The sequence below is a fragment of the Protobothrops mucrosquamatus genome, unplaced genomic scaffold (genome assembly GCF_001527695.2).
Source record: "Protobothrops mucrosquamatus isolate PMUCROS unplaced genomic scaffold, P.Mucros_1.0 scaffold1232, whole genome shotgun sequence".
NCBI lineage: Eukaryota > Metazoa > Chordata > Lepidosauria > Squamata > Viperidae > Protobothrops > Protobothrops mucrosquamatus.
The window spans coordinates 34,146-46,468 of NW_015387439.1; the positions used below are offsets into that span (position 1 = coordinate 34,146).

A 12,323-nucleotide genomic window follows, 5' to 3' on the forward strand; every position below is an offset into this window, starting at 1 on the left:
GCCGCCGCCGGGCTGTACCCGCCGCCGGGCTTGGCCCACCTGCCCACCCAGGCCGGCCTGCCCGAGGGCTCCCTGCGCAACGACCCCTCGCCCATCACGGCCCTGAAGAACGTGGCCGACACGCTGGGCGGCAAGGAGCTCAACCCTGTGCACTCCACCACCGCCCGGCAGAACAGCACCAGCCCGGCCTCGCCGGCCGCCTCGGGACCCCACCGCCTGGTGCCCCGCAACGGCGAGCCGGGCCAAGCAGCCACCACCACCTCTTCTTCCTCCTCCTCTTCCTCCTCGTCTTCATCGTCCGGAGCCCACTCTTCCGGGGCGGCCGAGCCCAGCGGCACCCAGAGCGCCCCCGACTCGTCCGGGGGGGCGGGCAGCGCCCCGCTCTGCTGCACCATCTGCCACGAGCGGCTGGAGGACACCCACTTTGTGCAGTGTCCCTCGGTGCCGGGCCACAAGTTCTGCTTCCCCTGTTCGCGGGATTTCATTAAGGCCCAAGGAGCTGCCGGCGAGGTTTATTGCCCCAGCGGGGAGAAGTGCCCCCTGGTGGGCTCCAACGTGCCCTGGGCCTTCATGCAGGGCGAGATTGCCACCATCCTGGCGGGGGATGTGAAAGTAAAAAAGGAGCGCGATCCGTGAAGCCGGCCGAGAGGAGAGGCTACGATCCGGGACGGTGTGTGCCGTGGCATGCCCCCTGCCCGCCTTGGCTCCTGCGGCCAGGGCAGGGACTGGAGTAACTTATTCCCCCTCGGACATCCTCTGTAACCCGCTGCGGATTTGCGGGGGGCTGTATATAGTTCTATTTTTTAAATCCTATTTCCATAGCCAGCTTATATCTGAAATCACATCTACGTAACCTACTACAGGGGAAGGGGTGGGCGAGGGGTTGGGCGGACGGACTACGCACTTGCGGGGTGGGAAGTAGGAGAGACCGAAATGCGGGGTTGACGAGTTCAGAAGTCTCTTGGGGCATCTCGCCCGCCACGAAGATGCCACAGCTGACTTTCTCCGATGTCTTGATGTTTGACTCTTTCCCGAACCAAAACTTCCCCAGCCCCACATCGGTCCACTAGGTGCTACTTAAACCTGGTTCAGCTTCACTTGCTCATGTTCCCCCGTTCCGCTTCATTCAGAGGCCTCCTCCCCGTTGGATGGCCAGTCTCTGTATGTGTCGTTCTCATGGCCTGGCCATCACAGCTCGTCCCTGGACACCGTTCTGAATCTGTGCACCTTCGTTGGGAACTTCAGGAGTCTGAAACTAACTGGGTTTGGATGCTGGGTGGATCCAGGGAGGGGAAGGGAAGGAGGCATGCTGTGTGGGAATGGTTAGGGGGGAGAGGAGGAGGAGGAGGAGAAGGGAGGTCTAGAAAATTAGGAGGAAGCGGTGTAGCAGGAGGAAGGAGAGGGATGGAAAAAGTGCCTCGCGTGTTGATCTTAAAGTTAGGCAGGGGGGGTATTTTTCATACCAAAAGACTTAAGCATGCACACCAAAAATAAGGGTTGAGGGTTTTGTTTTGTTTTTTTGTTAAAATGCAGAATTTGTCAGGTGGAAGACAGTAGAGAAGGTCCAAGAAGGGCCAGGATTGAGAGGCGTGTGCGGAGGAAAACACTGAATACAGACCCAATCCACTGCTACTTTCTTTCTGCTGCATGAGCTTCTCTTGAATGAATAAGAGAAGCGTAGAGAACACATCTTCAGATGTATTCATACCTTACAGATGAGTAGAGTTTCCACACCCATTCTCCTCAGCCAGCCAAGGCTGAGAATAATGGGCACAGGGGCTCAGGTTGGATGGGGGACTGCTCTGGGGAGCTGTTTAAGCCTTGCTCAGGATGGCACTTGGCAAAAAAACACACACACACACCCCAAGTTCAGTTCTGCTTCCTCGTCTCCTACAGAAAAATCTGGGTCTGTTGGTTTCCTGACTCTTAAGTAGAGAGATGGTGTTAGGTGGAGAGGGGAAAAAAAATCAGATTCTTAATTAAAGAAAGGTGGCTATAAATCCATAAAGGGGAGGGGGGAGAAATGGCACTCTCAGTGTGATGGGATTTGGAGGTACAGGGGACTAAAATACAGGCACTACCCCATAACCTCTGATCTGTTTGTGTGTGTGTGTGTGGTTCCACATCTGTTCACTTGTTGGTGGTTCTGCCGACTTTGGTGTGTGTTTGTGTTGCAACAGGGGAAGAGATCGGACAGGAGAAGGTGTGGGGATCAGATTCCCACGTGGAAGACTTTGGGGTGAAGGGGAGAGAGAAGGTTAAATTTGTTTTTGTATTTTACTTGTCTCTGTCAATAAACTTGGTTATCTTTTTTTCCCCCATGGATTCCTCTCCTTCTCTGATATTGTGTGTCTGCGTATGTACTGACACACACAAACACACACACGTACAACTTTGCTGGCCACCTGAAGTTGTCCTTTGTCCAGTTTGTTCTCCCCACAAATTTCTCAGGAAGGTTATGGCAGGGGCTCCAGTGATGGGCCTCTGGTCTCTATCACCTTTCATGGACAATCCGCCCCAGAAGAGGATAGACGTTGATGCCACCTGAGCAGGAGTCCTCATAACAACGTTCACCGTTTTCTCGTAAAGGCAGCAAACAGGCAGTTCCTGAGACAATCAACGATCTCCCACACCATGGGCAGGAGCAAAGGGCGGAAGGGATAGGAGAATTATAAAATAACAGCGTTGGAAGGGACCTTGGAGATCTTCTAGTCCAAGCCCCTGATCAAGTAGGAAATCCATGCTGGCTGGGGAATTCTGGTAGTTGAAGTCCACAAGTCTTGGAAGTTGCCAAGATTGGACACATCTCTGCCTTATTCCATTCCAGCTGTTCAATCTTTTCTTGAAGACCTCCAGTGATGGAGCCCTCACCGGTTCTGGTGGCAAGCTGGTCCACTGATTAATTGTTCACATTGTCAGGAAATTTCTCCTTACTTCTAGGTTGGTTCTCTCCTTGATTTAGTTTCCATCTATTGCTGCTTCTGCCTTCAGGTACTTTGGAGGATAGGTTGACCCCCTCTTCCTTGTGGCAGCCCTTCAGATATTGGAAGACTGCTATCATGTCATTCCTAGTCCTCTTCCTTAGACTAGACATTCCCAGTTCCTGCAACTATTCATCTTCTAGAACAAGTTCTGAGTCTCAACCTGGAAGACCAGGCTAGCCAAAGCTACCCTAGAAAAGGGAGAATCTCTGAGCCCCAGCTGATGAAGCTGTGATGCTCACCATGTTACTGAACATCAGTTCTGCTGCAAGGTGACCTCCCACCAAGAAATGGCTTCGCCAGCTCAGACCACCGAAAGCAGCAATCTGAAAAGACAACTTGCTCAACTGTTGGAGGAAGAACCAGGGGTCTTCTCCCAGCTTGCTTGCTCACCCATCCACCTCCGTGCCGTTAACCTGGGCAGCTGAAGCTGGACCGATCTGGAGCATGTGGGAAATGGATCCTCCTCATCAGTCCTCCGCAATCAAGGATCTACAGCAAGGGTCTCCAGACTTGGCCACTTTAAGACTTATGGACTTCAAGTCCCAGAATTCTGGGAGTTGAAGTCCACAAGTCTTAAAAGTCTTGTGGAATCGTCCTTTGGCTTATGTCAGTGGTTCTCAACCTGTGGGTCGGGACCCCATTTGGGGTCGATCGACCATTTCACGGGGGTCACCAAGCAAGGCTGTCCGCCATTTTTTTTTCTCCGCCATTTTTTTTCCCTTTTCCGGTGGGTGCCTTACCTCCCTTGGGCTGGGCCAGCTGGTGGTCGGCCTGCTCCGTCTCTGCCGCTTTCCAGCTACGCCTCGGCCGGCGCAGGGGGCGGAACCATGCATGTGCAGCGCTCCCGGGCAGGGAAAGTCCTCGACTTACGACCGGTTGGGTAGTCCTCGACTTACGGCCGGTTTAGTCCTCGACATACGGCCGGTTTAGTCCTCGACTTATGACCGGTTGGGGTCGCGGCATTAAAAAGGTTGAGAACCACTGGCTTATGTGGTAGAAGGAGAGTGAGTAGAAGGAATCCAGGAAAGCCAAAAATAAGAAGAACAGCACCAAGTATTCTGACTCACACACTATTAAAAGGCAGCAGCTTTCATGAGCTGCAGCTCACTTTGTGAAATCGTGTCACGGACGAACGTAAGAAAAGGGCAGGGGTTTGACCCCTGGTGATAGCCAACCTCTTTCCTTTTTGACCTCTTCCTGGGGATGCCTCTATATTGAGCTGTTTTCAGTAGAGGTAGTCCTCGAAATTACGATCACAACTCAGCCCCAAATTTCCTTTGCTAAGCCAGACAGTTGTTAAGTGAGGTTTGCCTCATTTTAATGACCTTTTTGGCCTTGGTTATTAAGTGAATCACTGCAAGTTGTTAAGTTACGGACACGGCTGTTAAGTGAATCTGCGTTCCCTTTTGACTTTGCTTGTCAGAAGGTGGCAAAAACGGGATCACGTGTGACCCCAGGACACTGCGACCGTCATAAATAGGGAACCAGTTGCCAAGAGTCCCAAGTCCTGATTAAGCCCCTTAATCAACGATCATAAGTGTGAAAAATGATCATAGGTCACTTTTTTCAGGGCCACTGTAACTACAAATAGTGATGAGCTATTTTCCAAATTATTTTCCAAAGCACCAGAAGACAATACAAGGAACAATGGATGGAAACCAATCGAGGAGAGAAGCAACCTGGAATTAAGGAGAAACTTCCTGACAGTGAGGAGAATTAACCAGTGGAACAGCTTTGGCCTTCAGAAATTGTGGGTGCTCCATCACTCAAGGTCTTCAAGAAGAGACTAGACAGCCACTTGACTGATATGGTATAGAGTCTCCTGCTTGAGCAGGGGGGTGGACTAGAAGACCTCCAAGGTCCCTTCGAGCTCTATTCTGATCGATTGAAATGAATAGTGGTAAGTCTAATCTTCTTCTTAAAACTTTCAGTGTTGGAGCACCCACAACTTCTGGAGGGAAGTCGTTCCACTGGTTAGTTGTTTTCACTTTCAGGAAATTTCTCTTTAGTTCCAGGTTGGATGCCTCCTGGATTAGTTTCCATCCGTTGCTTCTTGTCCTGCTTTGGAGAATAGGTTGACCCCCTCTTCTCTATGGCAGACCCTAGATATTGGAAGGTGGCTATCATGTCACCACTAATCCTTCTCTTCCTTAAACTAGAGCAGTGGTTCTCAACCTTTTTAATGCCGCGACCCCAACTGGTCGTAAGTCGAGGACTAAACCGGTCATAAGTCGAGGACTACCCAACCGGTCATAAGTCGAGGACTTTCCCTGCCCGGGAGCGCCACACATGCGCGGTTCCGCCCCCTGCGCCGGCCGAGGTGTAGCTGGCAAGCGGCAGAGACGGAGCAGGCCGACCACCAGCTGGCCCAGCCCAAGGGAGGTAAGGCACCCGCCGGAAAAGGGGGAAAAAAATGGCGGACAAAAAAAATGGAAGACAAAAAAAAAATGGCGGACAGCCTTGCTTGGCGACCCCCATGAAATGGTCGATCGACCCCAAATGGGATCCCGACCCACAGGTTGAGAACCACTGAACTAGAGATAGCCAATACATCCCTGCTTGGTGTGGAGCAGAAATTACAGTATGTACAATATGAAATAAATTTAATATACCTGTAAGCTGCAATCTTTTGGTCACCACCAAGCTGTCTAGTGACCTGACACCAAACAGTAGCCAGATGTTCCCCTTAATAGAGGTTGCCGCTCCATAAAGTTGCACCACGCCTTTGGTTGTGACATCCTTGGGCCACCCACATTCTTGCAACGGTGTCCCTTCCACCAGGTGGCAGAGGGACCTGATTTCCCTGGCAGGCCCAGGACAGATAACTAACTTTTTAACTGTCCACCAGCAGGAGGAGTGTTGGGATAAAGAGGTAGCTTTATAAAAGACTCAGACCTGTCCAGGTGACAGCCCTTCAGATACTGAGAGACGACCTCGGGACAACTAGCCATTCAGGTTTCAACCGACGCGAACAGCTTGCACATCCCAAAGGCAGCCCTCTGCAAATCACCCTGGACCTTGGGTCCCAAAACTGGATTGTCCTATAATCATGGAAACCTGTTGACTCGCCTGACTTCTGGGCACCTTGAGTCTTTGGCTCCCAAAGTGCCACTGCACACTTTGGGAAAAAAAGAGGAAGGCAGTCCCTTCTGAGATCAATCTTTCAAGCTGTGGGTTTAGGCTGAGTTTCAAAACGAAGGCATTTGGGAGAAGAAGAGGAGCCTTAAAATAAAGCATTAAACTTCCCCGAGAAACCAATTCCGGGATTTCCCGCTCTCCTTGAAATTTTAAGCACGGACAAGCCATTATTTTTCCTCTCCGGAATTTTGGAATGCTGGGCTCGGTCAAAATGGAATCGCACGATATCTCCGAGTGGACCTCGTATTACAACGAACCCACAGAGGTACGTGGAGTGGAAGATGGGAGGGTTTTTTTTGTTTTTTTTTAACAAGAAGTCGTATTCAAGGAATCTAGGTGGTTTGGGGGAAAGAAGAGATCTGTGCTTCCTTTGTGGTTAGGGTGCGTATCTAGAAAATAATGAGGGGTCCTGAGGTGGGATTTCACAGAAAAAGTAGGAAAACCTACAAAATACTGCAGATAGCAAGATGGTTTCTTCGTCTTTTTTGCCTAGGGGAGAATGACTAAACTAAACTAAACTAAACTAAACTCTTTAAGGTATACGCTAAACTAAAAATAAACTAAAATAGACTGATCGCATCAGCTGGTTGAGTTTTGCATTTTGATTATTATTATTTCGTAGGGCATAACAGAATTTTGATAACGAAAAAGAAAAAAGAAGGGTGAGCACTCCCATCTCCAGCTAAGATCCATTAATTCTAACAAGCCCTTGATCCAAAAGTGACAAATTGGAAAATTCAGAATCAAATCGTTTTTCATTATTTATAAACTTCCCAGGTCTCGAAATTCCACTCAGCTCCCACAAACGAAAGATGTCGCTTATTAATTTTATCTAATGAATTTTTTTAAAAAAACTATTATTTCTTCGGCCTTGGGCCCAATAAACGTTAAAATAAACTGTAACTTTGTAAATAAAGACGCAGTCAGACCACCTTAATCATTTGCCTTCTAGTCAACTCTCTCAATCTTGCCAAACAGCTTCTAGATTTCCCCCAAACCCTGACCGAATTGTTGGATTACAGTTCCCATCACTCCCAGCCAGATGCCTGGGTTAAAAGAGTTGCACTTCAAGCCGACTTGGCGACAATTGGTACCAGCACGGCTTTATTTTGAATCATCGTCAACCCCATCATATTCATCTAAAGGAAGAAAACCCAATTACTTTTCCATAGTGGCCATTTTTGCTGCAATTAACAAGCGCTTCGTAAGAAGCCGAATTGTTTAATAAAATGAAAGCCGGGCTTATACAAACTTACAAGAAAAGGGACATCCTTTCTGCCCTCTTTCTTGCCCTTATTTTAATTAATATTTTTTTTAATTAAGTAAGCAAATGTAGCCAGCCTTATAACACACCGATGTTGAAGGGTTCGGTTTACAGCTACCCAATTCTGAGAATTCGCAATGCCAATTTTCAAAACAGCTCATACACTGGCACTGTGGAGGGAAGGGACTTTGCTGGCGAGGGGGTTGATGGTGGATTGATTGCCACCCTCCTGTCTGGTCTTGAGCTGGGTTGATTTCATACACACCCTTTCAGGAAACCGTCTTTGGCTGTTTCTACCATGTTTCCATGCTGCCCATGTTCAGCTACCAGTCAAGCCACCATCTGCACACGTTTTACCACCTGGAGAATGTGCTTTTGTACCAGGGATGCCCGCCTCGGCAGCAATTTCTAATTCTGCTCCTTGCCGTTCTCGGCCACCAACTCTCTCCAAATTCACCCATTCTGGTCTTAATCCTTTCTACAACTAAGTCAATCAACAGAAGTTTCTGAAAAGATTAAGGTAGCAGCTGAAATGTATGCCCATTTACCCGTGGATGGCACCCTGCTGATCTCAGTGGAAGTAAATGCAGATTGAAGCTCAATCTTTCTCTGCACCTCAATAACTCCAGGATGAGCAAGAAATTCCAGGCTGGCAACAGGAAATCTTTTCCTCCGATACCAAAATTAAGTCGAGGAACTTTCCAGCACTGAATTTTAGCCGATCTGCACGGTTGGATCAGCCTGTTGCAAAGAGATTCTTCAATTTCCTTTGCAGGCCTGGAATTCTAAGCAACCTGACCAAATATATTTTCACTAGGAAATCTCTTTCTGGCAGCAGAAAGGATTTGATGGTCATAAATGGGGGGGGGGGGAACCCCTTTTTCAGATAGCACCTTGTGTTTTTAACAAATCTCGGCAAATAAAGGATCCTTTAACAACACCAGAAGAGTCAGAGGTGGCACACGGTGGACAAACAGTACTTGGTCCCTTCCTTAATTAATGGGGGGGAAAAACTTTTTAAAAATGTTTAAATTCTGTATCCTCTATACAGTTAGCCCAAACTTAATGGAGATGATAATGATAATAGTAAGTAGCAATAAAGGAGAATATTTGTACCTTAGGGCTGAAGTGAGAGGCTCCTTGGTGCTCTCTGAGCTCTCTGAAATGTTTCATGACCCAAACTAGGTAACATCATCAGTGTTAGAAGGGAGGGGGAGTTAACCTAGCACTGATGATGTTACCTAGTTTGGGTCATGAAACGTTTGCAAGAAAACAAGCCAGCTCAGAGAACGCCCAGGATGCCTCATAATAGTAATACCATAGTATAATTTTTATAATAAAATAATATACTTGTCTAAAGGGAAAAGAAAGAATACATTTCACAAACAAAAGCCTGCTCATAGATCTACAAGTTAAAGTCAGCCTGAGGATTAGGCTGGGAAGGAGGATGCTAGCAAGGCTCAAGAAACACCCGGCATTCAGCTGAAGGTGTGAATGCTCCTTGTTGGAGCTGACACCTTCTCAGACCTCAAGAGCTCACGTCCACTGACTGGCTCATACCTGCGTGTTATTGTTTGGACTTCAATAAGACCCGTAAAGGGATGGGTCCATGTGAATGCGCAGAAGCCGCCAATTGTGCAGGAAGACAGAATTGGGCCTCATTTGCAGCGGTGGGCAGGACATCGGGATTCCTGTACTGATTTATTAGATTCAGAAGGTCATCCACCTCCTAAATATGCAGCCCACCGAGCCACCCGGGACTTCAGCCACCAGAAAAAGGCGCCCCTGTTTTCTGCCAATTGAAGCAGGAATCCCCCACCTACCCTGAGAATAGCCTTCAAAGGGTTTCCCACTGGCGCGCTCAAACCAGGAGTTGTTTCCTATGATGGGCTGAACAAACCGTAATGGAGAATAATTGTAAACAACGCTGGATGAGTTAGTGCAGCTGGTCCCTGACTTACGACCATTCGTTTAGTGACCATTCAAACTCACAACAGCACTGAATAAAGGGACTTAACGACCGTTTTTCACACTAAGGACCATTGCAGCCTCCCCCTGGTCACATGATCAACATTCAGATGCTCGGCAACTGACTCTTACTTATGACGGTCGCAACGCCCCGGGGTCACGCGATCCCCTTTTGCGACCTTCTGACGAGCAAAGTCAATGGGGAAGCCGGATTCACTTAACAACCGTGTTAGTAACTTACAAGCGATTCAGTTAATGGCCCTGGTAAGAAAGGTCGTAAAATGGGGCCAAACTCACTTAACAACTGTCTTGCTTAGCAACATAAATGTTGGGCTCCATTGTGGTCTTAGGTCAAGGACTATCTGCCTATTAAAAGTCAAACCAACAAATTACAGGACTCTTGATTATATGCAGATCCAGCCACTGAGTTGCAGGTGTCTCCCTTCCTCGTGCTACGGCATTGGCTTTAACCATGTTTGTTGCAAATGTCAGGCCTTAGGCCTAAAACAGCCGAAACACGTAATGACAGGTTTTTTATACGTATTTTTAATGCTGTTGCAGTGAACCGCCCAGGGTTTTGGTATATAAGACAGGCTGCCGTATCAGTTGTGTAAGTCAATAAATTGCTTAATGTGTATTGTGAACTGTAGGCTTGTTTCTTTGATCTTGGGGAAAAAAACACCAGTGGGAGGCTTGAGAGAAAAATAACTCTCCCTCACAGTGGGCTGTCCTTCCCCAAGGACCAAGAAATGGGCCCGTGGAGAAGTTGGTGGCCTTGGATTTTGCGGGTCAAGCAGGATGTTAATCCTGACAACCCGATTGTTTTCAAGTACTTAGAATAACAGAATAACAGTATTGGAAGGGATCTTGGAGGTCTTCTAGTCCAACACTCTGCCCATACCATTTCAGTCAGGTGGCTGTCCAGTCTCTTCTTTAAAACCTCCATGATGGAGCACCCACAACTTCTGGAGGCAAGCCGTTTTAGTGACTTTGGAGGTCTCCAGGTTTGGAAAGTCATCTCAAATCACTTATAGGACTCAAAGGCTGCTTGTCAAGGGCTCCAAAATCATCAACCTTCTCATTCTTTTCTGCTAAACCAGGGGCCCCCAGACTTGGCCACTTTAAGACTTGTGGACTTCAACTCCACGGCTGGCTAAAGAATTCTGGGAGCTGAAGTCCACAAGTCTTAAAATGGCCAAGTCTGGAGGCCCCTGTGCTGAACCATTGTTTGCTTTCTTTGTTTTTTTTTCACCATCTGGGAGGCTGCAGGCTTAGCACCAACCATCATCCCCATATTTCTTTCTGTTCCCAGTTGGAAAATGGTATGGAATGGAATAACGTGGAAAAGAGTATTGGTAGCCGGTCCAAACAATCCTTGCTGCAACCATCTTGAGATCTCTTGTTGTTATACTTTGTTATTCTTTTATTTAGGGATATTCTAGTATTATTCCGGTTGATGATAATAACAATAACTCAGCAGGTGGACAAAAAAGCCAAATCCAACTTGAACATCTGGCTAACTGTATGATCAACTGTAATAATCACAGTAGAAAGTGATCTTACATTAATTAATTACATTTATTGACAAAGCACCCATCCCACTCTGTGTGTGTATATATACTGTACATACATGTCTTGTGTTTTTTTATGATGCACCCGGTCGGCCCAAATATGGGAAGGATACACACACACACACACACACATAAATAAGTCAATGGGGACTTGGCATTGCACTCTCAGAATTGGGTAGCTGTAAACTGAGCCAAGAGGCCTTCAAAATCATGCACTACAAGTCTGATTATATTTGCTTATTTAATACATATACATACACACACACACACACACACACATATACACATATACATATACAGGCAAACACACACAGAGACTTAAGTATTATTCCTTTTCTTCTTTTCTTTATTTTTTTCTTCCCGTTTGAACAAGCAAAGCACAGAAACCAAGTGCGAGAATAAAAACCACCCCAAATATTAACAAAGATTAACCAGATGAAAGCTCCCCATGGAGGAGGAGGAGGAGGAGGAGGAGGAGGAAGAGGAAAACGGGTTCGACCTAAAAGATCAGCCGATCCGGCCCTGCTTCCGTAAAAAATTGCCATATGTTATTGGACGCCCCACAATGTCCGCCTTGTTGGAGGATGCTAAAGTCTTTTTTGATTCATTTCCTCGTTTGGGTCGCTGGTCGGGGAAGGCGGCGTTTTCAGATTTTCGCAAAGTAAAACACGCACAGACCAAACTAACTCCAGCCCCACCCCAGCCATCTCCAGGCAGGGCCAGCCAGGAAGCTGCCCTGCCGTGAATATCCCTTTGTCCAGGGAGGGCATGGAAAGAAGGGATGCCCTGTAGCCGGAAGAGGAACTGGGGCTGAAGGAGGGAGAGAAACTGCAAGGGATCAATTGCTTCATCAGATTTCTTTTCTTTTCTTTTCTTTTTAAATTTGGCTGTTGAGATAAAATAACCCAGGTTGCGACACTGCGGGCCAGGGCGCCGTTGCTCAATGACAGTCACCCGTGATCTGGGTAATCTAATTCAGGTTGGCCGAACTGGAAAAGTTTGCTCCGTGCCAAAGCTGCCCGCTTTGATATAAACAAACACCAGGAGGGAAAAATCAGACAGGAGGCTGAGCGAAGAGGATTTAGCTGGCCTCTCTTTTAGCAAACTATCTATATATATATGGACAAGTTATAAAGCTAAAAATTCGACTCTTGGGTAAATCCATGATATAACCAATAAATATCGATCACCAAGAGGAAAGTAATAAATAGTAAAAAATTTAATGAGCCGAGCTTTCGTTGGGCCCACCCAACATCATCAGGGCTTTAAAAGTACTACTACTACTTTTAAAGCCCTGATGATGTTGGGTGGGCCCAACGAAAGCTCGGCTCATTAAATTTTTTACTATTTATTACTTTCCTCTTGGTGATCGATATTTATTGGTTTTATCATATATAT

The 12,323-nt window shown here is 47.3% G+C and overlaps 2 protein-coding genes across 2 annotated transcripts in view; both read left to right on the forward strand.

The window, feature by feature from the left end:
• Positions 1 to 636, forward strand: part of IRF2BP1 (interferon regulatory factor 2 binding protein 1) — a 1,436-nt gene extending 800 nt beyond the window's left edge. Inside the window, exon 2 of the mRNA XM_029285052.1 lies at positions 2 to 636. Coding sequence (XP_029140885.1) covers positions 2 to 636 — 635 coding nt within the window. The remainder of the gene's footprint in view (position 1) is intronic.
• Positions 637 to 6,133: 5,497 nt separating this feature from the next.
• The window catches only part of FOXA3 (forkhead box A3), a 22,961-nt gene continuing 16,771 nt past the window's right edge, over positions 6,134 to 12,323 (forward strand). The window contains exon 1 of the mRNA XM_015821023.1: positions 6,134 to 6,387. Coding sequence (XP_015676509.1) covers positions 6,316 to 6,387 — 72 coding nt within the window. The 5' untranslated portion in view covers positions 6,134 to 6,315. The remainder of the gene's footprint in view (positions 6,388 to 12,323) is intronic.